This window comes from Sus scrofa, chromosome 2 (genome assembly GCF_000003025.6).
Source record: "Sus scrofa isolate TJ Tabasco breed Duroc chromosome 2, Sscrofa11.1, whole genome shotgun sequence".
NCBI classification, from domain to species: Eukaryota; Metazoa; Chordata; class Mammalia; order Artiodactyla; family Suidae; genus Sus; species Sus scrofa.
Genome location: NC_010444.4, coordinates 70177827 through 70203645, shown reverse-complemented (window position 1 = coordinate 70203645; position 25819 = coordinate 70177827). Strand labels below are relative to the sequence as shown.

Genomic DNA, 25819 nt, shown 5'->3' with positions numbered 1-25819 from the left:
GACCCTAAGTCTTAACCTTGACAGTCACAGCAGCTCACAGCCACCCTGCCTCTTCCTACTGACTCAGAGGCTCCAGGCAGGCAGGGGTCTGAATCAGAAGTCAGCTCAGTGTCCCTGTTAGCAGGTCCCAGAGCATGGAATTAGCCCAACATCCCGGTTCACAGGGCCCAGAGAGTGGAAAGGAGAAGTGAAACATCCAAGCTGACACAGGGAACCAGTGGCAGGGAGGGGAATTGACCCTCCCCCCCTTCTCCACAATGACCAAGCACTTCTACCAAGCACCAAGGACCAAGTCCTGTGCCAACCTAAGGAGCACCAAAATGAATAAGACAGAGTGGAGACATGCCTTCAGAGAGGGCTTTCTCCAGCTCAGAGGACTTCAGCCAGCGTACTGCCATTGTTGGAAAGATGCCTTGTAAATTACAGGAAATAAGATGGCAGAATTCCTTAGGACTGCCAGGGAGTTTCATCTCTTCTCTCTCTTCCTGAGCAACTGCTTCTGATTCAACCATCACGGATACTATCATCTCCCCCCTCCATTCCTCACATGAGGTGCTGGACCTAGCACCAGCACCCTCACCCAGCCAGCTGGTTGTCACTGTTGAGTCACACTCAGCAGCCTTCAAGGCCAAAACTCAGAAGAGCAAAGTAAGAAACCTGCCTTACCAAACAGCAGAATGCACTGTCATCAAAACAGCATGACCCTGGCTCCAGGAAAACATTCAGAGGAAAGCCAGCTACAAATTCAAGAACACATGAGGACGTGATGTAGGTTAAGGAGGCGTTGGGTTTCACAGGAAAGATGTTATCTGCCTTGGCAGTTTGCCCAGAACCAGACACAGCATGGGAGTTCCCCTTGTGGCTCAGCAGCTTAGGGACCCAATGCTGTCTCTGTGAGGATGCCAGTTTGATCCCTGGCCTTGTTCAGTGGGTGAAGGATCCAGTGTTGCCAGAAGCCATGGCATAGGTTGAAGATGCAGCTTGGATACGGTATTGCCCTGGCTGTGGCATGGGCCACAGGTGCAGCTCTGATTTGACCCCTGCCAGGGAACTCCCATATGCCGATGGTGTGACCATAAAAAAAAAAAAGACACAACCTGAACCCTACTTCAGACTGTATACAAAAATGAATTCCAGAGCAGTCACATATTTTAGTGTAGAAAAAAAATACAGTAGGAGTTCCTGTCATGGCTCAGTGGTTAACGAATCCGACTAGGAACCATGAGGTTGCGGGTTCGATCCCTGCCCTTGCTCAGTGGGTTAAGGATCTGGCGTTGCCATGAACTGTGGTGTAGGTTGCAGACGCGGCTCGGATACCGTGTTGCTGTGGATGTGGTGTAGGCCTGTGGCTACAGCTCCAATTAGACCCCAGCCTGGGAAACTCCATATGCCGAGGGGAGCGGCCCTAGAAAATGACAAAAAAAAGACAAAAAAAAAATACAATAGAAGATGAAAACAAACAGCCAGAGGTCTGAATGAGACAGTTCATAGTAGCTTTATTCATAACTGTCCCAAACTGGAAACAACCCAAATGTCCATCAGTAGGCGAAAGGATAAACAAACTGTGGTCCAAAGACTCAATGGAATACAACTCAATGATGAAGAGGAACAACTACTGATAAACACAACATGGACACATTTCAAAATAAGCTGAGTAAGAGAAGCCAAACTCAAAAGACTACATAATGTATGATTCTGTTTATGTGACTTCCTCAAAAATGCAAAGCTTTAACTGAAAACAGATCAGTTGGTCAAGAGCTGGGGATGGGGTAGGAATTGACTACAAAGAGACATAGGAAATTTCTGGGGGGGATGGAAATACTCATTATTGTGATTGTGGTAATGGTTTCACAGGTTGTGTGTATATGCCAAACTTGCAGTTTATTGTCTGTCAATTATATCCCAATAAAGATGTGAAAGAAGGAAGGGAGGAAGGGAGAAAAAAAGAATGAAAGGAAAAGTAACAAGAACCAGCGAAGCTGTCAATCGGATTGTCCATATATACTGTGGCAGAGTCACACAATGAATTGTTCAGTGCCTAGAAGCAAGAGTTATCTATATGTGTATGGACCACTAAGTGGAAATAGCAAGTTGCAAGGTAACGGTGTAGATTATTTCCCATCCTGTGTGTGTCCAGGTTTGTCCAAGCCCGTAGAAAGGGTCCTCTAGAGAAGTACTTGGCAGTTCCCAGAGTAACCCTGCCCTCTAGAGGATTTCTTGGAGATAGGTCTATTGGAAATACGTGTCATTACAAATTATTTTCCTAAACACACTAATAAAACAGCTCTTTTTTGTTTTGTTTTGTTTTTTAGGCCTGCACCCACAGCATATGGAGATTCCCAGGCTAGGAGCCCAATAGGAGCTGCATCTGCGACCTATACCACAGCTCACCGCAATGCCAGATCCTTAACCCACCGAGCAAAGCCAGGGATGGAACCCGCAACCCCATGGTTCCTGGTCGGATTCCTCTCTGCTGCACCATGACAGGAACTCCTAAACAGCTCTTAACAAGATCACTAGGGACCAAAAACCAGCCAAAGTCAACAATCAATTCTCTCTCCTCATAGTACTCAAACTTGCAGCCACAGGTTAACACAGTGATCCCTCTCCTCATCCCGAAATATTTTCTTCTGGAGGCTTCTGGGACAGGACTCACCTTTCTCATCCTACCTCACCGGTCCATCCAGTCTCTTGTTGGCTCCTCCCCCTCCTCTTCTAAGGATAGGGAGCCCCTGGTCTTCTTCTTAGCCCTCTTCTTTTTCTATTATTTTGCCCTTCGCCCCTGAAACCACAGTGACCTCCTCTGGTCCTGAGCCTTTAAATAACCTCCAAATCATCTCCCTTGAGCCTTCTTCATCTGAGCAAGAGACAGTACCCAGGGTCCCTACGCTTGTTTCTCCTCTCTCCTTCACTCCCTCATAAATTTTACAGGTGCTCCTCCTATCTGTCTAACTCCTACTCAGGCTTTGGATTTCAACCTGAGGATCAGCCTCCCATGGAAGCCTTCCCTAACCTCTCAGACTAGTTTGGCAAGCCCCTCCACCACCACCACATGCTCTGAGAACCACACACCTCCTTGGCTGCGCTGAACAGGGTAGCAACGGATCCTTTATGTGTCTGTCCAGTCTCTTCATTACATTGTGGGAATTGTGGAGGTTTGATTACCCTTCCCCCAGCCCCCACCTGCCTACCCAACCTCATGTATTATGACACTTAGCACTCAAAGGGTGGTCCGAAGACCAACAGCATAGATAGATGTCCCAGGGAGCCTGCTGGAAAGGCAGACTTCCAGGCCGCACTTCTGACCTAATGAACCAGAACCTGGATTATAATAAAAACCGCAGGTCTTGTTAAAGTTTGAGTAGAGAGTCTTACAATCTTTCTGATTCAGCCAAACTGGTATTTGCAATTCCTTAGCCCTGGAATATTTGATTGTGTACGACGTCGGGGAGGCCTGGTTGGGCTGAGAGGGGCTGGGGCTTGAACTTGGTCAGAAGACAAGTGATGCTGAGGCCAAGCGCAAGACTGCCTTTCCAGCGCTGGTATGGCCCAGTCCACGGCTCCTGAAATGCAGGAAGCGTCACCGAGGGAGCTCACCAGAAGCAGAGGCCACCTTCACTACCTGCAAATAAACGCGGTCTGAACTTCCGCGCAAGCTCACCGCGACCCCATCGCCGAACCTGGAATGCGACCACGCGTGCGCACAGAGAAGACGCTGGAGGAGGCGGGGCTTACTTGCGGGGCGGTCCCGGCCTCGGGTGGGCGAGACTGGAGGCGAATTGAGAGATTTCCGCTTCCGCCAAGAGTCGGAAGTCACTGTCTCCCGGGTGAACGAGGCGGTCGCGAAGAGGGGCTGCGAGTGTAGGTGAACGTTCGCGCGGGCAGGCGGGCGTTGGGAGCCGGGTGGAACTGGCGCTCTGCGACTCCGGGGCACTCATGGGGCGGAGGCACCGCGGGCCCAGGGCTTGGGGGGCGGTCCAGCGAGGAGCTTGACTCCCCCGGGTCCCAGCCCGCCAAGCGCGGCTGCCGGGAGGCCTGGCTCCAGCCGGCAAGAGGCGACGCCGAAGCCTCGGTGAGCCTGGAGGGATCACTTACCCGCCGCCTCAGGAGCCCTGGCAGGATCGGTGACTGAGCCCTCTTCCAGCCCCTGCTTGGCGCTCTTGGGCTTAGGTTGCTACAGAAGTATAGCCTGAGGTCCCGAGGCTTTATGTTCAGGCCAGACCCCTGTTCTGGAGTGTGGTTGGGGAGTGCTTTAGTCACTGAGAAAAGTGAGATTCTGCGGCCCATCTGTAGCTTCTGATTCAGAAGACTTGTTTATATATTCAACAGATAGTCATTGAGCTCTTGATGCACACCAGGCGTTATGTGTGCCCAGGATTCAGCAGTGGGCAAATCATGCTCCCACCCCAACCTGCAGAACTGACATTCTAGTATAGGGAGATCTGGGATGAAGTTCACAATCTGTATTTCTTGAACACCCACAGGGGATTCTGTTACAGGTGGTACCCAGGCCGTGCTTTGGTGAGAAAATTCAACAGAACACTATTCCCACAGGTGAGAGCCTGAGCTATGGAACTGGCTACATGCTGCTTACTAAAGGTGCAGGATCTTGGGTCTGGCTTCTGCTTCCCTTGTTCATTGCATCTCACACCCATCTCCCCATTGCTCGCTGGACTTCAGCTGTACCACTCTTCTTTCTCTTTCTCTAGAAAAACTGCGTCTGCCTTGGAGCCTTTACAGTTGCTATTTCCTCTACCTGGACTACTGTGCATGGTTGCCTTTTCTTATTGGGACCTCAGCTTGAATGACTCTTATCCAGCGGGTCCTTCTGGCTCCACCCTTAAGTGAAGTTGTCCTGTCCCAGAAATGTTCATTGAGCCTTGTTTTCTTAATCTCATAGCACTTGCCAGTATTGGAAGTTTTTTATCCTATTAGTTAGCTTAAGGATCTAGTGTCTTCATTAGAATATCAGTTGTACAAGAGCAGATACCTTGCCTGCCTTGATTGCTGCAGGGCTGTGGTTTACTGTAGGCCCTGGCATTGGTTCATTTATTCATTCATTTGTTCATTCACTAAATATGTGTTGAGCACCATGAGCAGTTCTAGGCTCTGGGGATGCAAACAAACAAAAAAAGGCAGAAACCCCTGCCCTCAAGGAATTCACATTTGGAGGACAGAGTCGGAGATGCAGGAAGACCAGTAAGGATACGTTGTGATAATCCATGCCAAAGATGAATGGGATTCAGGACTCATCCACAGAGCTGGCCCTGGGCATGGAGTGAAGTGGTCAGATGCTGGATGTGTCTTCAAGGTAGAACGGTAGGATCAGGATGGGATAAGGGGTGTGAGAGAGGGCTAAAGGAATCCAGGATGAGTCCAAGGTTTTTAGAAAAATGGACTTGCCATCTGCAGAACTGAAGACTACAGGAAAGCAGATTGAGGTGTTTGGAGCTCAGTTTTGGACAGGTTATGTTTCAACGTTTGCTAGCATCCAGGAGTTGCCGTTGTGGTGCAGCAGAAACGAATCTGACTAGGAACCACGAGGTGGCAGGTTAAATCCCTGGCCTCGCTCAGTGGGTTACGGATCTGGTGTTGCCGTGAGCTGTGGTGTAGGTCACAGATGAGGATCAGATCATGCATTGCTGTGGCTATGGTGTAAACTGGCAGCTGTAGCTCCAGTTGAACCCATATGCCACAAGTGCAGCCCTAAAAAGCAAAAAAAAAAAAACAAAAACCAGGTGGTCAGGGGAGTCTGCAGTTCAGAAGAGATCACAGTGTAGAGGAGGCTTTTGACAGGGGAGAGATGACTGTGGGTGAAGAGGGGAGGAGCCCAAAGATTGAGCTTGTGGACCATCAGTAGCGAATTGGAGGTGGAGTTGCGGTGGCAGCAGAGACTGAAGGAAGCTGCCTTTGAGGAGGGGATGGGAGAGTACAGGGTCCTGAGAGCCCTGTGAGAAGGGTCAGGGGAGAAACTGGTTTGTCCAGTGCCCTAAGGAGTGGGGACAACCCCTTGTAGCGGGGGGACAGCATGTGGTGGGGGGTGATCTATAGGAAGATAATGGGAGGGAATACAGACAGCTTTCCTAGGAAAGCTCTCAGAGGGGATTCCCTGGCGGCCTAGCCATTAGGTATCTGGTATTGTCACTGCTTTGGCTTTGGCTCAGGCCACCGCTCTGGTGCAGATTTGATCCCTGGCCCGGGAACTTCTGCATGCCATGGGCACAGCCAAAAAAAGAAAAGCTTGAAGAGAATGAAGTTGGGTTTTTTGGTTTTTTATTTTTATTTTTTTTTTAGGGCCACACCCACGGTATATGGAGGTTCCCAGACTAGGGGTCCAATTGGAGCTGTTGCTGCTGGCCTACGCCACAGTCACAGCAACACTAGATCTGAGCTGCATCTGCGACCTACACCACAACTCATGCCAACGCCGGATCCTTAACCCACTGAACAAGGCCAGGGATCAAACCCACAACCTCATGGTTCCTAGTCGGGTTCATTTCCACTGTGCCATGACGGGAACTCCATGAAGTTGTTTTTAATCTTGGGAGAGGTAATAAGTGTGTTTGTTAATGATCCAGTAGAGAGAAAATGTCATGTTGGGATCCAAGGCACAAGGTAACATTGTTTTTGTGGGGAGTGTGGCTATTTTTCAATAGCAAAGGAGAGAAGGTCTAGTGGGTAGTCCTGGGGGTGAGGGGCTTGTGGATTGTGGATGTTCCTGCCGACTGCTTCTGTTTACACAGTGAATTGGTAGTACCCTTGGTTAAGAACAAGGACATTGCATAGAGTCATCATAAATATGAATGAAACTCTGGCTGTTATCTGGCAGGCTGCTGACCTCTGCTGGGGCTAGGTGGGCGGCACCTGGGAGGTGAGGGATGGCAAATTCAGTGCCCTGAGCCCAGCACCTGATATGGGGGATGCCCTGCTACCTCCCTCCCCAGACACCTCTGAGACATCTGTCCCTAGATGTCCCACTTTCTCCAACACCTTGTTCTTCCTCTCTGTCAGACACTAGAGAATGGTCCCACCATTTCCCCTTAGCCACCACCTCTGTCCCCACCACTACCTTGGAAGTCAGCCTGGACCCTTTCTTCTCTCACCATCTCACCAATTCCACTGACTCGACTCCTCAGTCTCTTACCCACTGCTGCCTTTCCACCCCAAACAGCCCTGTCCCAGTTCTGACTTGTCTTCATCCAGACTTTGACCCATACTCCTTGGTCCCTTAAAAAAATAATAATAAAATAAGGAGTTCCCATTGTGGCTCAGTGAGTTAAGAACCCAGCTAGTATCCATGAGGATGTGGGTTCAATCCCTGGCCTCGCTTAGTGGGTAAACGGATCTGGCGTTGGTGGCAAGCTGCAGTGTAGGTCACAGACATAGCTCACATCTGGCATTGCCATGGGGAATTTCCATATCCCTCAGATGTGGCCCTAAAAACCAAAAAAAAACCACTAAGCAATTCTATTCTTTCACTCCCATAGCCTCTAGGATCCATCCAAACATTCAAAACCCTCCCACCTGTTCCCTCTTCAGCCTGCCCCTCTCCCCAGCCTTCATGGTCCCCAAACAGTGGCTGGGCTCTCAAACACCTACTCCTTAACTTTTTTTTTTTTTTTTTTTTTTTTTTGTCTTTTTAGGGCTGAACCTGCGGCATATGAAGGTTCCCAGGCTAGGGGTCTAATCAGAGCTACAGCTGCCAGCCTACACCACAGCCACAGCAACGCCAGATCCAAGCCACGCTGCGACCTACACCACAGCTCACAGCAACCCTGGATCCTTAACCCACTGAGTGAGGCCAGGGATCAAACCCACAACCTCATGGTTCCTAGTTGGATTCATTTCCACTGTGCTGAGACTCCTATCCCTTAACTTTTCACATGGCGTGTTTCTCTGCTCCAAATGCTAGTCCCCACCTCTCTGCCCAGCCCCTCATCTGCAGAGAGCCAGCCCAAGGGGCCCATCAGAAAACACTGTCACATCCTTTCAGTGTCATTCCTCCTGGGTGGCATTTGTGTGTCCCTTGACAAAAGGAGTAGCCTGAATAAGATCACTGGCTCCTGAAGTTCCCCAGTGGCTTAGTGGTTAAGGACTCAGGATTGTCACTGCTGTGGCTTGGGTAACTGCTGTGGGCGCAAGTTCAATCCCTGGCCCTGGAACTTCTGAATGCTATAGGTGCAGCCAAAAAAAAAAAAAAAAAATCCTGGCTCCTGAGCACTTCTGCATGACTATCCTGTCCCTGTCTCTCATGTCATCCTCACCAGGAACTGTGGCTTCCTATGTAGGTGCTGACAATGGATGGGCCAGGCCCTTTGCAAGCACTTTACTCTGTCGGCCACATGAGACCCACCTAAGATGGCAACCTCATGTCTCTTTCATAGACTGGAGACAAACACAAAGAGCTTAAGTAACCTGCTTGGGATCCTGCAGTAAGGCGGGGGAGGTAGAGTTAGAACCCAGGTCACCTGTCACCAGAGCCTGCTCCCATTCCCTCCAGCTACAGTGCACTGGGTTCACCACCTGCCCATCCACTGGGAGATTCGGACGCCATCAGGCCAGCCCGCATCCTAAAGTGCCAAGCTGGAGGGCTGTATGGGTCCCATGAGTCACTGACTTCTTACTGCCCCCTTCCACAGGTTTGCCCTCCTGCAGACATGGGACGCAGAAAGTCAAAACGGAAGCCACCCCCCAAGAAGAAGATGACAGGCACCCTAGAGACTCAGTTCACCTGCCCCTTCTGCAACCACGAGAAGTCTTGTGACGTGAAAATGTAAGTGGGGGTCAGGGATCCTGCCTCCCCTCTCCTCAGTTGGGAGCCAGCCTTCCCCACCTCCCATCCTCCGTTCTGCCCCAGGCTGCCTATAAGGGGGATCATCCCCCACAGACACAGGCCTCTTCACTGGTCCCTCCATCTCCTCCCATTCCAGGGACCGGGCCCGTAATACCGGAGTCATCTCTTGTACGGTGTGCCTAGAGGAATTCCAGACGCCCATCACTTGTATCCTTGAGAAACCAGGCTTTTTCCAGGAGGTTGGGGGCAGGGCAGTGAGGGCTGCCCTACCCAGAGTGGGCTGCTCTAAGACACCCAGCCCTGGTGCGTGCTCTGGTGCAAGGCCGTGGCCATCCAGAGGAACCCTTGCCACGTGCTGCCTTATATGGGGTGATAGGGTACAAGGCAGGGGTCTGGCTAACAGTGGAATGAGCAAGTATGTATAGAAGAGGGACCCAGCGCTACCAGTTGCCCTTGACCTCAATGGCTCAGATCTGTCAGAACCAGTGGACGTGTACAGCGATTGGATAGACGCCTGTGAGGCAGCCAATCAGTAGCAACACAGAGGACCCACCCCCTTGGCAGCCTCGCCTGCTGGGTACCAATCCAGAGACATTCAAGGGTCGAGGGTGTGGGTCCAGGGCCTTTATAGCCCTGTGTGTATGTGTGGAATGGGTGTGGGTATGAGTGTGAGTGTGTGGCTGCAGATGTTGCTGTGGGGGTGTCCTCGTGGGCACAGGGTGGATTGAAGGGTTGCTGGGCCCCAAGGGCCTGAACTGCCTCCCTTGGTTCCAAAAGCCTTTGACTCTCTCCCTCCTCTGGCCCCTGGCCCCTGGCCCCCTGGCTTTGGGTCCCTGGCTCCTCCAGGGACCTGTGTCCTGACATCCTAGGTGAGGACAAGCCCAGCAGAGGTTGCCTCAGGACTCTCCAGCCTCCTTACCCACCTCACCAGCACTTGTCCATTTGAACTGGACTGTCCTCCTTCCCTGCCTTCCAAAGCCTGTGGCCTGGGATTCAAGCCACAGTCCCACAGGCCCCCTGGCAGGGTGGCCTCTTTTCATCTTTGGTCGCTTTTGTAGAGGAGGGAGGGCCTGGGTTGGGGATAGCTGTCAGTCACAAGACCTTAAATAAAGCGACCAATGCAAAAATTCCTGGCTCCCTGATTTCCTGGTCTCTGGGTCAGACCCAGGGGCCCAACAAGGGAGAGGGGGAGACTGGGGCATTCAGAGGTTGCCTGATGGGAGCTGTTAGAAGTGGGGTTTGGTCAGTCCTTCAAACTGTCCGGTGTTTTATCTACTCTGCAAACATTCAAGGTAAAACCAGGGCAATACTGGGCCCAAGGGACAGGGATGAACCCACAGACATCCGGCCAGGCACTTATAGTCATGGTGGAAACCAGGGGCCAACAGAGCCTGGGTGGGGAATGGGGTGGTGAGAGAAGCCTTCCTGGGGGACAGCCTGAAGGAGGTAAGGCTCACAGACCACCATGTGCCAGAGGCTGCTCTCAGGTTTGCCTACCTTCCCCCCATGTCTCGACAGCCACCCTGTGAGGAAGATGCTCACAGATGAGGAAACAGGCCAGAGGCAAGAAGTCACCAGCCCAGGGTCCCACAGCCAGAAGACTGCACAGCTGGGCCTTGAACCCAGAGGGCAGCTGTGAGGGTGGGGAGCACTGGAAAAGAGTAAGGGACCTTTGTCCCAGGGTGGTGTGTCTGGAGGTGGGGTCGGATGCACCTGTATGGTGATCATGGTGCTCCAGAGGACCTCTTGTCATTTATAAAGAGCCCCTTATGATCACTCCGGAGATTATGGCTAAGGAGACAGATTAGCATGGGGCCCTAGGTAGCCTCAGGATGGGGCCAGTCACTAGGAAGGGATTACTTCCTGAGTGAACTCTCAGCCACACCTGCCAGCTTTGGGAAGGGGAAAGGGGCCTACAGATTAAGCACTATGAAAACAAGATTTGGAGTTCCCGTGGCATGGTTCCGACTAGGAACCATGAGGTTGCAGGTTCGTTCCCTGGCCTTGTTCAGTGGGTTAAGGATCCAGCATTGCCATGAGCTGTGGTGTAGGTCACAGACATGGCTTGGATCCTGCGTTGCTGTGGCTCTGTGTTGCTGTGGCTCTGGTGTAGACCGGTGGCTACAGCTCCCATTAGACTCCTAGCCTGGGAACCTACATATGCCGTTGGAGCGGCCCAAGAAATGGCAAAAAAAAAAAAAAAAAAGAAAGAAAACAATATTTGATGAGCTCCCACCTATTGATGAAGAAGTGCCACTCCCCTCCCCCATACCTTGCCCTGGGCATCTTCCCCCTGGCTCTTCCTGAGTTATATCCTTTTATAATAAACCTATCATCTGATAAATGTTTCTTTTTCTGTGAGCCACTCTAGTAAATTAACCCAACATCATGAAGGGGTGGTGGGACCCTCCCCCGCCACCCCCCATCTACAGCTGGTTGGTCAGAAGCACAGGACTGGTGATTAGCAGCTGAAGTGGGGGAGAGGCAGTCTTGGACTGAAACCCTTATCCTGTGGGGTCTGATGCCATCTCCAGGTAGAGAGTATCAGGATTAAGTTAGTTGCTTGGTGGTATTGGAAACAACACATCTGAACAAGGCTGAGGGTGAGACCTCAGGTGGTCTCATGCAGAGGTCCTGATGCTCTAGCAGCCTGGGGGCAGGTCCAGCTCCTCCACCTGGCCCGGTGACCCTGGGCATCGAGTAAGCTGTGCTTTAGATTCTTTGTTAGTACAGCAGGAAGTTTAATGCAGCCTTCCAACCAAGGCCACACTGAGGATGAAGGCACCGATCACAATTCCTGGCATGATTCCAGCAAACTGGGACCCACTAGGGCAGCAAGGGATGTGAATGGCCTAGGAAGATGCCGAGAAGACCACCCCAGCCACTGGGTCTGGCATGTGTCCCCTGTGGCCCACTGCCCTGACATGCCCCTCCATGGTGCTCCCACCTTGGCCTCCAAGGCCTCAGGTGGGGTCAAGGCAGGACCCTACAGAATGGGCCGAGTTGTGGACAGGCGCCTAGGGCAGCTGCCCTCAGGTCCAAGGAAAGGGGGCTCATTCTTCGGTCATCTAGGGCCCGCCTATCCCAGTCCCACAGGCCAAGTGCTAATATGGTACTGTTTTCCCAAGGAGGCAGGGCACTGGGCCAGGCATGGATCCTCCTCAGCATAGCTTCTCCGCCCCAGCCCTGGGGGAGCAGGACCCGGGGTGGCCTGGCCAAGAGTGCCTGGAATCCGGTTTATGAGGCCCCAGGGGCTGTGTGTGTCTGTGCAAGTGGGTCTTCTGGTGTCTGTCTCTACAGGTCCCCATGTTCCAGCATCAACCCCTGCCCAGCACTGCTCTGTGCCCCCAGCATGGCTGCTGCATCTACTCTTTGGAACCCTGGCAATTGATGGCTTCTGGGCAGGATAACTGGAGCAGGGTCCCTTCTGAAACATGAGGGGTTGGGACCTTGTCCAGAACTTCTAGGTCCTGGGCTGGCAGGCCAGGCTTAGAGATCAGCCCTAAGAAGAGGGCAGAGAGTGAGCCAGGCGCATGGGCCAGCTGCACCCTGCAGTCAACTACTTAACCGCCCTGTGCCAGTCGGTGAAGGCCATTGCCCTGGACACCCAAAGAGCCCATCCTCCCCCCCTGCCTTGCTCCCCTGCCCCCAGTCTACTCCAGGGCTAAAGGGCTTTCCCTGCCCACAGGGGCCTCCAAGACCCAGCTTATTTCCCATTCTCATGGTCAGTGCCAAATGTCATCCCCTGTCTGGAGACGTCATATCTTTTAAGCTTCCTGTGACCCCACAAGTGTCCATGGCCTCATTTTCCTGATTGATAAACAGGCTCCCAGTGCTTGGCCCCTTAACATGCTCCCAAAAGTAAAAAGGTTCTAAGCATGGGTGTGTGGATGTTGCGTACCTGTGTGAGGGGGTATGTTTCTGTGTGTCTGGGGTAGGAGTATATATTGCATGCATGAGTTGCGCTAGGGCTGCAGAGAGCATGTGCACGCTGTACACATGCAGCGTGGGTGGGTACAGAGAGGGGTGCCTGTCTTGGATCCAGCAAGCAACTTTGAGCTCTTTGTGTGTAGAGAGCAGCCCTGAGTCCTCCCATGATTTTACAGCTATTTATTGTGCTCCAGTGAAGTAGAAAAAGAAAGTGCTCGCGTTACAAACGCCACTGTCACATCCCATAGGCCAGCTGCAAACCAAACCGCGTGTGTCCTCTGGGTCTCTGGGCATGCAGTTTGCTCCCACTGCGGGAATGGGGTGGGGGGAGGCGCGAGCCTGGGCTCTGGGGGCTTCGCTTGGGGGGGCTTCTGGTCCGGGGGGGGACCCACCTGTGGGGAGTGGGGGACAGCGGGGTAGCTTTGCTCAGTGCGTCCTTTGGGTGCTGTTGGGAACACCCAGCTCCATGTTGGACCTCGTAGTGCTCCAGGGAGGTGCCCCCTTCCCCCCCACAGGTTCCCCAGTCTGCTCCCCACAAACACTAACCCTGTAGGCAGGTGCCAGGGGGCTGGAGGAGCCATGCAGGGGGAGGGGGTCAGCAGGCCAGGCCAGGCCCACCAAGAGCAGCAGCCAGCCTCCCTGGGGGAAGGTGGGAGGCCCAGCACCCTAGGCAGAGTTGTAGTAGTTGTGCGGGTGGTGGTTGTGGGCAGGTTCGCCCAGCTCCGGGTACTCAGGCGTCAGGCAGTACTTGGGATCGTAGACTTGGCGGGGCAGTCCATACACCGTCATGCCCCGCTGCGAGGCCCCCTTGTTGCTGCCCATCTGTAGGCTGACGTTGAGCGTGTCACAGTGCTCCATGCCCAGCCCCGGCTCGAAGATCTGCCGCTTGGTCCCGGGAGCGGTCATGCCAGCCTATGGAGAGCAGTGCAGTCAGGCCATGGTGACAGTGAGGGGCACGGCCCACCAGCCCACCACATGGCCCCCACACACACCTGGCTGGCTCCCTTGTTGGTGCCCATCTGCAGGCTGATGGTAGCCTGGTCCAGGGGCTGGTCCGTGCCCAGCTTGGGGTCGTAGAGGTGGCGCCGGGTGCCATAGGCTGTCATGCCCTGCTGACTGGCAAACTTGTTGGTGCCCATCTAGGGAGCCAGAAGAAGGGTTACAGAATCTCCCCATGGGCCGGAAGATATAACTGATGTCAGCAGACACTTACATGGCCCTCTAATGAGGCACTGTTTCTACCCTGGGCTACAGACTGTAAACTGAGGCCCAGAGAAGGTGTGTCGCATGACTGCTAAGTGGCCTGACTTCTGGGGTTCAAGATCCAGCCCTGCCAGTCATCACCTGGGCAATCCTGGCAAGTGAGCTATCTTCTCCAGGCTTCAGTTTCCCCATCTATATAAAGGGTACGATGATAACAGTACCCATGCCCTAAGCCGCTGGAGGAGTGAGTTAGGATGCAGAAAATGCCAAGCATATAGTTTAGTAAAAGCCAAACATCCTGTCCCCCCAGAGCCTGCGGAGACCAGGGTACCCTCCAAGCCTCCTCAGCTCCCCCCACCCGCACCCCCACCTGCTCAGCATTGAGACCCAGGTGAGGAAGGGGCATTACCTGCAGCCCAATGATGTTCCGCCCTTCTCTTAGCTTCTCCGGCTCAAATTTCCGTTCCTGCTTCTCCGCATATTTCACTCCCACGTTCACCTTGTTCCCTTTCGTCTTGGCCTGAGGAGGGTGAAGGGAGGCAGGGAATCTTTGGGCTGCATTGTCCCCTCAGAAACCCTTAGCAGTCAGCAGCACCTGCACTGGCTCAGGGACACAAGTGGGCACACCCGCATCCCAGTGCAGAGCACCCACAACCTCTCTCCACCCATGCCCACCCTCCACCCACACTCACCATGCTGGCCAGGGCCAGGAGCGTGGACTGCACTTGTGTGTGGTTGGTGTTCTCGAACAGGTCGTTGGCTTCAAAGATGTCGTGGGGCTTCACCCCATACTTGGTGATGGCCTTGATGAAGTTGCCAATGTTCTCCAGCTGGAGGGGAGGGGGGCAGCAGTCAGGGATTGGGAGGGCTGCGGGGGTGGGGACTGGGTGGAGGATTGAGGGGCTATGGGCCAAGGGTTGAAAGAGTTAAGAGAGGAGTTCCCGTTGTGGCGCAGTGGTTAATGAATCCGACTAGGAACCATGAGGTTGCGGGTTCAATCCCTGGCCTTGCTCAGTGGGTTAAGGATCCGGCGTTGCCGTGAGCCGTGGTGTAGGTTGCAGATGTGGCTCGGATCCCGAGTTGCTGTGGCTCTGGTGTAGGCCGGTGGCTACAGCTCCGATTAGGCCCCTAGCCTGGGAACCTCGATATGCCGCGAGCGCAGCCCTAGAAAAGATGAAAAGACCAAAAAAAAAAAAAGAAAAAGAAAGAGTTAAGAGAGTCGGGGCTCACCTGGTGCCAGTTCTGGGTGGACTCATTGACCTTCTTCACGGAGCCTGGCTGGAGCTTATTGATGAACCTACAGGGAGTCGAGGAAGGGAGTGAGGAAGGTGCCCCCTGCCGCCCCCACCCAAACAAACCCAACTCCAGTGGGACAAGGGGGTAGGATGACAGTGGGCACCATCCTTTTTCTCTGTTTCTGACTGCACTCGGCCCTCAACTGCAGCCCCGCCACACCACCTTCACACACACAGGCACGTCCAACCTCGGATCAGTCCCCATCAAAAAGCCTCCCTATCAAGGTCATATCAGAATCTCCAGATGTGCTCCCACCTCTCAGAGGACCCTTTTAGTCTCCTTTTCTCTTCTGGGCCTCTACCCACGGAGAGCCCGCAGCTCAGAACTGAGGCCTCTTCTCTGGCCACACGCACTCCCTTGATCTGAGTCTTGCAGCCGCCTCTCACTCTCCATTCCAGCTTCCCACATGGGCATCCCAAACAAAAGCACCCCCCCAGACTAACACCCACCTCGCCCCACAGAACTCCCCAGCCCAATAAACTCGCCCTTCCAGGCCTCAGACAAAGCCCTCCACCGCTCTTGACTCTCCTTTCTCTTTCTCTCACCCCCACATCCAACCCCTCAGCAACTCCTTTGGCTCTGCCTCCTGAAGACTTCCAGAAGCCCTGCTCTGAGCCACCAGCATCTCTTGGGCTTTTGCCATGCCCTCCCCATGGGCTCCCAGCTTCCACTTCATCCGCTCCAGATGCTTGTCATACCACCAATAAAATGACCTTTTTTTTTTTTTCATTTCACTCTTTTTTTTAGGGCCGTCCCTGTGGCTTATGGAAGTTCCCAGGCTAGAGGTCAAATGGGAGCTGCAGCTGCCAGCCTATACCACAGTCAGGGCAACACTGGATCCCAGCCACATCTTCTACCTACACCACAGCTAGTGGCAATGCTGGATCCTTAACCCACTTAGTGGGGCCAGGAATCAAACTGAGTCCTCATGAATACTAGTTGGGTTCTTAACCCACTGAGCCACAACGGGAACTCCTAAAATGGCCTTCTTGGAGTTCCCATCACAGCGCAGAGGAAAGGAATCTGACTAGAAGCCATGAAGTTTCAGGTTTGATCCCTGGCCCAGCTCAGGGGGTTAAGGATCTGGCATTGCCATAAGCTATGGTGTAGTTCACGGAATCGGCTCGGATCCTGCATGGCTGTGGCTGTGGCAAAGGCTGGCAGCTGTAGCTCCAATTGGACTCCTAGCCTGGGAACCTCCATATGCCGCAGGTGCTGCCCTAAAAGAAGAAAAGCAAAAAAAAAAATAAAATGGCCTTCTTAACACAACTCCAGTTACTCTCCATTTTGTTTTGGTTTGCTTTATTTTTTTGTTTTTGCTGCACCCACTGCATGTGGAAGTTCTCAGGCCAGTGATCCAACCTGCACCATGGCAGTGACCAGAGCCAATGTGGTGACAACACTGGATCCTTAACCCACTACACCACAAGAGAACTCCCTACTCCCCAGTTCAAAGCACTCCCATGGTTTCCCACCATTTTGAGAATAAAAGCCCAATTCCTTCACCTGGCTAAGGGGTCCTGTACCATCTGACCCCCAGCTAACTCCCTCCACTTTCCCTGATCACACCAGCCTCCTCAGTGGTCCTTGAATCCAGGAGGCACGCTCCCACCTCAGGGCCTTTGCACTGGCTGTCCACTGGCCTGGCCCACTCTCCCCTAAAATGGCATCCTGGCAGCTTCCCTCACTTCATCCAAGATTCTGCTCCACTGTTACCTCTTCAGAAAGACCTCCAGACCATTCTGTACAAAGCAGCAACCCTTCATCCCACCCACCCCCAACCCCTGTCCTTTTGGGCTGGTCTCTTCTCCAAGGCATTTCCTGTCACAGGCAAGTATGTGATTATTTCATCAGTTCTTTGATCGATCACCCCCACTAGGATGAACGCTCTATAAGAGCTCCAAGTCAAGTCTGTTTTATTCACTATTCCCAGTGCCTGGACCTGGCTGGCAGGCATACAGCAGGAGCTCCATAAATGCACCTACTCCATACATGGGTGGGTGGCTCTGCACTCTTTAAGGCCTGGGACACCAGGCCACTCCCAGACTCCTCATTCCTAGTGGATACAGTGGAACAAATACCCCCTTCCCACTGTTTCCAACAGCCAGAGCTTGGAAGGCTGCACCTTCAGGAAGCTTCCCAAGCACATGCTCTGACCCTCATGGTCAACCTGCCCTGGGTCAGACTCAGAGATGCAGACAGGACCCCGGCTTGGCTCAGGGCTCAGCCCAGAATTAGGGTTATGAATCTGGAAGGTGGAATCTAGAATCGGGGTTTGGGAGCTGTAAGAGTTTGCATCTCCTTGGTGATTAGGTTCTGAGAGGAGTGCAAAATCAGGGCCCATTTAAATTACTATGGCACATCCCTCAGATCCCCAAACCAGTGTGACAGTCATTGTGGCCTGGTGCCTTTTAGCTGGGGAGTGGCAGGGGGAAAGGCACCTCCCTTTCTTGGGGCTCTGGAGGCCATAAATGTGGCTGCCCTGTATGCCTGGCAGTCCAGTCTCTAGATTCTAAAGTAATTTCTGTTGGAACAGCATGGGACATTGGGTGATGTGTTTTACCTAACTGAGCCTGTGTTCTTTACTTTTAAATGGGCACAATGACTATCTGCCACCTTAGAGTTCTGTTTGGAGGTATCAGATATAAAGTGCCCAATCTAGTTCTGAGCTTATGGTCGTTTGAGGGGTTCAGCGAGCAGAGGTGAGGGGTTAGGGGGGCTGCTCAAGGCAGAGTCTGGGCCACTTACTCGCAAAGAATGATGCCATCTTTGAGGCCGTCCATGAAGTTGTTGCCGATGCGGCGCCCTGTCACCCCCTCGATCCACTCTCGAAGCTCCTGCTCCTGCTGGTGGTCATACTTCTGGGCCAGCTGCGGGCAGGGGACACAGAGAGGGTGGTGAGGACGCCATGGGGAGCGGGGTTGGCTCCCAGACCCAGTCCAAGCCTCCGGAGGCCTGATCTCTTCCCTCCTCCCTTCCCAACTAAGGCAATTCTGCCCCAGCATCCAATGAGGGGGGACAGGGGCGGGGTGGGGGTTGGGGAGGGTGCTGAGGGCCAGGGTTGAGGTGGCACCTGCCCAGGGGGCCATTCCAGGCATTCTGAGGTTTGGCACCAGAGAATGTGGACAAAGGGGTGGAGAGCAAGATACTCAGAGCTGGGGGGTGGCGCCTGGACTCCTGGTTCCCCCTCCAGACCAAACTTGGGGCTTAGCTTCCCCCAGCCCTGCCCCCCTCCTGGAAGCCTCGGGCAGGGGAGGAGAAGCCCTAAGGAGGTGCCCCCCCAAAAAAAAATGCAGCCTTGCAGGGAACAGCTCTATCTTCCATCTCTGTGTCTGTCCAAGTCTTCATCCCTAAGGCTCCCTCTCTGTCTGGGGGCAAGGGCTTGTCTGTCCGACTCCTGGCCCCATGCTTGTCTGTATTTCTCTGTCTCTCTCCCCATCACCGGATGTCCTCTATCTCTCTCCCAGCTCTGTCTTTCCTGGGCCCTGTCGTGCTACCCCATCTCTGCTTGTCTGGCTGGGGGTGGGGCTCCTGACTGGTCCATCTCTGCCTTCCTAGGTCTCTCTCCATCTCTGACTCCAGGTTCTTTGCTTCTGGAAAGGGTGGGGCTCGTCTGTCTCTCCGCCTCTCCCTCCATCCCTGTCTCAGTCTTATCTCGCTCCAGGCTCGCCCTCCCCCATCCGTCTCTCTCAAGTCCCAGGCTTCCAGAATCCCCGGCTGCGTCTCTCCCCGCCGCAGCCTCCTCTCCCACTTTGCCCCCCTCCGTTTCTCCAGCACCCTCTACCCCAACTCCAACAGGCTCCCGGTCCCTGGAGAGCCTTTCCAAGAGGAGGGGGAGATGGGAGGGAGCGGCCCCCTCACCTGGCCCCGGCCCTGCCGCCCCCCTCCCCACCAGCCCGGCTTTATAAAACAAACCGGCCCTTATATAGCACGGCCCCGCGGGCCGGGCTCCGGAGCCCGCCTTATATGGCTCGGCGGCTCCGCACGGCTCTGGGGCCGGCGCTGGGGGGAGGGGGGGCGGCGCTGGGATCTGTCCCTGGCTTGAGCACCCGCTCCCCCCGCCCCGCCCCCTCCTCCAGAATCGAGGATCCCCCCGACCCAGGTTGCCAATCCCAGCTCCCTACCTGCCGCCTGTGGAACCCTGGGAAAAGAACCCTGAGTCTCAGTGGTCCCCTCTGTCAAATGGGGCTGAGACTCATGGGAGAGCAGACAGGGCAGCACTCATGGGAGAGTTCCAGTGGTTTGGGGACGTCAAGCTGGCTGCCATGGAGAAGCTGACCCCATTCTGGTGTGTGTAGAGGGGGCAAGTTCAAGGGCCCAGTTTGGCACCTCCCTTATGTAGGACCCAAGCTACTTGCCTGTCCTCTCTGAACCTCAATTTATCCATCTATAGCATGAAGGTGTTGTCCCCTCCCCCTTTCTTGCCAACTCCAAAATTAGGAGACCCCTGCTATGTCCCTAATGCCCACTCTCTGCCCTCCCCAGATGTTTCTCTCTCTTTTACAATCTCCCACACTTTGGGGCCTCACCTCCCAGGAACCCCAGCTCTGGAGCACTCCCCAAATTCTGTGTCAGGCTGGGAGTGGGGGCAAAATCAGGTCCTTCCCCAGCCCCCCAGGATCAAAAAAAAAAAAAAAAAAACGGTTAGTAGAGGACCCCAATCAAGTGGGGTTTTCACAGTGGACCAAGTGCCTCAGTTTACCTGTGACTGCCTGCAGGGCCCCCATTTCGCACCCCAACAGTAGCTGATGGCTCTGGGATGCTCAGGCCAGGGAGGAAGGCAGCACCTTCCCCATACTCATCCCTTCTCTCTCTTAGTTCCAAGTCACATGGGATCAGCAGGAAAGGGGTCCAGGGAACCCCAAGAATGGGACCTCTGGCCTGGCAGGGCAAGTGGGCCAGGCCTGGGGGGAGGCCCTCCAGCCCTACCTTGTTCTTGACCTCAGCCGACAGCCCGTAGGCGGGGCCTCGGTTGAAGTGAGCAGAGGACATGCTGGCGGATGGTGGGCAGCGGTGGCAGTGTGCGCTGAAGCCGGCGGCAGCAGCTGAAGCTCCGTCTGCACCCTCTTCCCTCCTCACACGTTTTTGAAGCTCTGGAGGCGGCCCGGGACTCTTCCAGGACCGTCCCATTGGCCATAGGGGCCTGCCAGGGGGCGGGGCGCCCCCACCTCGGCCACCCCCCTCTTCGTGATGTCAGGGCCTTGGTATTGGGAGCTGATTGTGTCATTGTTTCCACCTAGGGGGGCAGCCTGGGTTATTCTTTTGAGGGGGGGCTTGGCCAGACAGAGACCAACCTTTCCCCACTCCCCACTGTTCACTGGGCTTCTGGCTGGGTCTCCTAGTCTCTTTGTGTCTGTCTCTGAGGCCATCTCCCCATGCCTCTGAGGCCACTTCTCTTCATTTCTCTCCAGTCTTGAGACAGGACTGCCTGCCACCTGTGGTAGTTTATCTAGCACCATTCTAAGTCCAGACACCAACCGTCTATAACTGTAGGCAAGTTCCCTCCCTTCTCAGAGCCTCTGTTGCCACATCTGTGAAATGGACTAATGACAATGCCTGCTCATGAGAGTGTTGTGAGGATCAGAAGAAATAACGCCTCCAACATGCCCAATACATTGCCTGGCACACAGAAAGATTCAGGAAACAGCAGTATTTCTGCTGAGAGCCTGGCACCCCACTTCAACCCCTTCCACTCCCTCATAAGGACTTGGGGGAGCAGAGATCCTGGATCTTACCCTGTCCATCCACCTGTGGGTTTCCTGAACCACGGAGTGAGAATGTTTGTGGGTGCCAGGCATCCCTATATCCCTGTCCCAGATAGACTGGCCTGGAGGGAACACCTACAAGCAGCCCTGCCAGGCCAGATCTCACCCCTGGACCACAGGGTGGATGACATGCCTACATCATGCTACATATGTCAAGACCACATTAGAACACTTGGGGTCAGCAACCTGCCATTCACTAATAATATGTTAAGGACATGCAATTTGCTGGCCACATGCTAAGGGGTCAGCTGTGATGTGCTTATATGACAACCGTCTGTAAGTCAGGTCCTCGTCCCAGTGTTGTATATGTATCATCAATTCATACCTCATGACACCCTCATAAGTGGATGCTGCTATTATATGCATTTTATAGATGGGGACACTGAGGGCGTGGAATTCCTTTCCCAGTGCCACACAGTTCACCAGTGGCACAGCAGAATATGAATCCCCAGCCTCTGCCAGTAACACTATGGGGCTAAGGCAGGATTTCTCAGTCTTGGTACTGTTGACATCCTGGCTGGATTATTCATTGTGGCGGGGGGCCATCCTGGGCATTGCAGCACTTTAAGCAGCATCCCCAGCTTCTACCTACTCAGTGCCAGGAAAGCACTCCTCTCCCCGTAGTCTTTACTTTTTTTTTTTTTTTTTTTTGTCTTTTTGTCTTTTTGCCATTTCTTGGGCCACTCCCACGGCAAATGGAGGTTCCCAGTTGAGGGCTCGAATCGGAGCCGGCCTGTGCCAGAGCCACAGCAACGCGGGATCCGAGCCGCATCTGCAACCTACACCACAGCTCACGGCAACGCCGGATCCTTAACCCACTGAGCAAGGCCAGGGATCAAACCCACAACCTCATGGTCCTAGTCGGATTCGTTAACCGCTGAGCCACGACGGGAACTCCCCCTCCCCTTAGTCTTGACAAACAGAAATTTTTCCAGATATTGTCAAATGTCCCTAGGAAAGGTGGGAGTGGGGATGGCGGCAGATCGCTCCCATTTGAGAACTAGTGGGCTAAGGCAACTAGAACAAGTCGATGGCGTGTAATGATATGTTGAAGATACACTAACACATATAAAATGAGCTAACAATTAGCTCCTGCTAAGTACTTAGTGCTTCGGATCCGTTAACTCATTCCTCACAGCAGCTGGATGATGTGATGTCTATATGATACACAGAGGGTGAAGGTGACTGCAAGGTGTCACACAGCTCGACGGCGGCGGAGCCAGGATTCATACAAGTATATTCCGGGATCCTGCCCACGCTGAGCGACCCTCTGACGGCCACAGGTCGCTAATGCGCATGCGAGGTCCAGCGCCTCGCCCGAACTCGGGGTCAGCGCCCCCTGGCGGCCTAGCAGGGGCGGGGCGGGGCTTGGAAGCATCTTGGCCGTGATGACGCAACGCTCTGACTCACTTGGCCCCGCCCCCCAGCCCGCTGCCGCTTGGCCATTTATAGAATCCGCGCGGGCTCTGAGGTCAGGGCCCAAGCACGACGTGGGCGGGGTAGGGGAGCACTTGGCCTGACCCCAGACGGGGCAGCCCAGGGTCTCCCTAGGGGGCAGCCCTTTTTGGGTGCGTTTGTCCCTCCTATTCTGGGTCAGAGTCTCTGTATCTTTTGCTCAGTCTTTTGGTCGTTTTGTCGCTCTGCGACGCTTAGCCTTTTTCTGCCTCAGCCTTTGTCTCTTTGTCTCTACGAATCTGCCAGTGTCACTGTCTCTGCCCTTATCTCTGCCCCCATGTCTCCCCTCTCTTATCTCCATTGCTATGTCTCTGTTTCTCTTCCACGTCTCTGGGTCACCGATTTCCCCTATGTCTCTGTATTGTCTCTGTGCTGGATGCGGGGAGAGGCAGAGAGAGAGACTTGAGCCAATATCGAGGCCTCAACCCCTGAGGACTCCCCCATTACTGGCTGACTGATGTGCAGTCTGCTACTGGACTCCTCTCTGGCGTTTCTCTGGTCACAGCCCCTCTGTGCCTCAGTTTCCCATCTAAAATGGTGGGCTTCCTGGAGTTTCCAGAAGAGTCCAGGACAGTCATGAAAGAAAAGCCCTGCCTTTCCTTAATCTTAGGAGATCCCCTAGAAACCTCCAGACTCTCTCAGAACTATCTCTGTCTCTCTCTGTCTCACACACACACACACACACACACACACACACTGCCCTTTTCCAGGAGAGTCTCACCCCCTCCCCCTGCACTTGCCTATCTTGGCAGCAGGGTTGGCCATCCCCCACCAGCTGTCCCCTCTCAAAATGGCTTCTGTTTCTGGACAGCTCACTCCATGCTAGGCTCTGTGCCAGGCACAATCTCACTTAATCCTCATCACCACCCTCTCTGGGGTGAATAAATTCTTAAACCCTTTTTATAGATAAAAAAAACTCATAGGAGTTCCAGCGGTGGTGCAGTGGAAACGAATCCGACTAGAAACCATGAGGTTGCGGGTTCGATCCCTGGCCTTGCTCAGTGGGTTAAGGATCCATCGTCGCCATGAGCTGTGGTGTAGGTCGCAGACGCTGCTCGGATCCCGCATTGCTGTGGCTCTGGCGTAGCACAGCAGCTGCAGCTCTGACTGGACCCCTAGCCTGGGAAGCTGCATATACTGCGGGTGAGGCCCTAGAAAAGACAAAAAAAAAAAAGGAAACTCATGGTTCAGAGATGGCAAGCGACTCTTCCAGGGTCACGCTGATCCTGCTGCTCCCAGATCCCTCCACATGATCTCTTAGTGCCCAAGTATGCTCTCACCTTTGCAGTTCCTTCCACCAGGACACATTTCCACAAGACTTCTGCATGCCCTCATTTCCTCTCCTCAGACGCCCCCTCTTCAGAGCGGCCTTCCTGTCCATTTGCTCTAAAATACTAGCATAGGAGTTCCCCTCGTGGCTCAGTGGTAACAAAGCTTTATAATATCCATGAGAACACGGGATTGATCCCTGGCCTCACTCAGTGGGTTAAGGATCTGGTATTGTCATGAGCTGTGGTGTAGGTCCCAGAGGCAGCTCAGATCCAACATTGCTGTGGCTATGGCATAGGCCAGCAGCTGCATCTCTGGTTTGACCCCTAGCCTAGGAGTTTCCATATGCAGCAAGTGTGGCCCTAAAATGACAAAATAATAACAGCAATAAAAAATACTAGCATACCCACACCACCCCCACCCCAATGACTGTGAGAGGATGGGCAGTGGGGAGCTGTTCACCTAAATGTTTGCACCTGGTAGTTGGCCTTCACAAAATCTCTCTCCTTCCTTTTTTTTTTTTTTTTTTTTTTTTGCCTGCACCCACAGCATATGGGAGCTCCTGGGCAAGGGATCGAAACCAAGCCTCAGCAACAACCTGAACCACTGCAGAGACACAGAGACAATACCAGAACCATAACCTACTGCACCACAGCAGGAACTCCAAAAACTCATTTTCATAAGCGATTTTATAAAAACCTCCCCCCCATTCTCTCTTCATTCATTGCTTTTTCTTGTCATAGTCCTTTCATCTTGCAAGCACAGAAATTCCACAGAGGCAGAGCTTTGCTTGTTCTGTTCACAGCTCTATCCTCAGTGCCCAGAAGAGTACCTGCACACAACAGATGCTCAAAAAATGCTGAGTAAATGGAATTAAAATTGGTGAGCCAGGACTTGAACCACATCTGTTTGAAATGTTGGTGCTTAACCATGCACAAAGAAGGGCATAAATTCCCAGCACCTCCTAGATTGAGGACAGCTGAGGTGAGGGTTCCCTTTGCATTTTCATTCCAACCCTCCCCAGAAGACCAGGAGGAGGAGAGAGAAGGGTTGGGTCACAGGCTGTGGCTGGGGTTATTCCGGGCTGTTTTACAGCTGCCCACGCCCTTGTCCAGCCTTGAGCTTTGCAAGATGTTTTGTAGGAAAAATGTCTGGTGGAACAAGAGAGCTTTTTTAAAAAGTGGACTAGATTGGCAAAAACCAGTACACCTGACAACACACAGTGCTGGGGTGGCTTAGGGAACATGGTTCATGGGTATGGGCAGCTTGTCAATAGCTTTCAGATAAATGTCCTCATCTTTTGTGGTGGTTAATTTTAGGTATCAAGCTGATTGGGTCAGGGGATGCCCAGATTCTTGGTCAAACGTTATTCTGTGTTGTCTGTGAGAGTGGGTTTTGGGGGATGGGGGGGCCTGCGGGGGGGGTGCTTGTTTTTTTGGCCTTGCCTGTGGCATATAGAAGTTCTTGGGCAAGGGATGGAACTCAAGCCACAGTAGTGACAACACTGAATCTTTAACCACTAGGCCACCAGGGGACTCCTCTGAGGGTGTTTTTGAGTGAGATTAATATTTGAATTTGCAGATTAAGACAGATTACCATCCCCAACATGAATGGGCCTCATTCAATCAGTTGGAGGCTTGAATAGAACAAAAAGGCTGATACCCCCCTCGACACCCCCCCCCCCACCAGAGTCCAGTAAGAAGGAACTCCTCATGCCTGACTGCCTTGAGCTGGGACATGGATCTCATCCTGTCTCCAGACTGGAACTGAAACATCAGCTTTTCTCGGCTCTCAAGACTGGCCAGCTCTTGGACTGGCACTTATATCATTGGCTCTCCTGGTTCTCAGAGCTTCGTTCTTGGACTAGAACTACATCATCTACTCTCTTGGGTTTCCAGTTTGCCAACTGAAGATCTTGGACTTGGACTTCTCAGCCTCCATAATTATGTAAGTCCATTCCTTATAATAGATCTGTGTCTGATATATATATATGTGTATATATATATGATTTCTATTGGCTCTGTTTTTCCAGAGAACCCTACCTTTCTAATATACCTTCTGAATCAGCACATCTCCTTTTTAGGACATTCCTAAGAAGTACAAGTTT

At 53.3% G+C, this 25819-nt stretch overlaps 2 protein-coding genes across 11 annotated transcripts; one reads left to right on the top strand and one right to left on the bottom strand.

The window, feature by feature from the left end:
* ELOF1 (elongation factor 1 homolog) lies at positions 3720-11138 on the top strand. 8 transcript variants are annotated; one of them, XM_021083882.1, is made up of 6 exons: positions 3720-3861; positions 4485-4554; positions 8640-8773; positions 8931-9001; positions 9266-9371; positions 10313-11138. In XM_021083882.1, the coding sequence occupies exons 3-5, from the start codon at positions 8658-8660 to the stop codon at positions 9328-9330; spliced, it is 252 nt and encodes an 83-aa protein (XP_020939541.1). In that variant the 5' UTR covers positions 3720-3861; positions 4485-4554; positions 8640-8657; the 3' UTR covers positions 9331-9371; positions 10313-11138. The 8 variants fall into 8 exon arrangements, with proteins under 8 accessions (XP_020939541.1, XP_013842830.1, XP_013842829.1 ...); XM_013987376.2 differs by lacking the exon at positions 10313-11138 and adding an exon at positions 9664-9921; XM_013987375.2 differs by lacking the exon at positions 10313-11138 and having other exon boundaries at positions 9266-9921.
* Positions 12890-20276, bottom strand: CNN1 (calponin 1). 3 transcript variants are annotated; one of them, NM_213878.1, is given in 7 exon segments: positions 12890-13636; positions 13717-13863; positions 14337-14447; positions 14620-14757; positions 15158-15224; positions 17972-18093; positions 20153-20276. In NM_213878.1, coding segments are annotated over 7 exon segments (894 nt in total). In that variant the 5' UTR covers positions 20216-20276; the 3' UTR covers positions 12890-13390.

What these genes read in the sequence shown, in the direction of transcription:
- ELOF1 (XM_021083882.1), top strand. Translation starts at nt 8,658, where the DNA reads ATGGGACGCAGAAAGTCAAAACGGAAGCCACCCCCCAAGAAGAAGATG. An exon ending in AAGTCTTGTGACGTGAAAAT is followed by an intron (nt 8,774 to 8,930) that starts GTAAGTGGGGGT and finishes CTCCCATTCCAG; the next exon opens with GGACCGGGCCCGTAATACCG. An exon ending in ATTCCAGACGCCCATCACTT is followed by an intron (nt 9,002 to 9,265) that starts GTATCCTTGAGA and finishes TCAATGGCTCAG; the next exon opens with ATCTGTCAGAACCAGTGGAC.
- CNN1 (XM_013987363.2), bottom strand. Translation starts at nt 18,006, where the DNA reads ATGGACGGCCTCAAAGATGGCATCATTCTTTGCGA. An exon ending in GATGGCATCATTCTTTGCGA is followed by an intron (nt 15,225 to 17,971) that starts GTAAGTGGCCCA and finishes GACTCCCTGTAG; the next exon opens with GTTCATCAATAAGCTCCAGC. An exon ending in TCCTGGCCCTGGCCAGCATG is followed by an intron (nt 14,448 to 14,619) that starts GTGAGTGTGGGT and finishes CACCCTCCTCAG; the next exon opens with GCCAAGACGAAAGGGAACAA.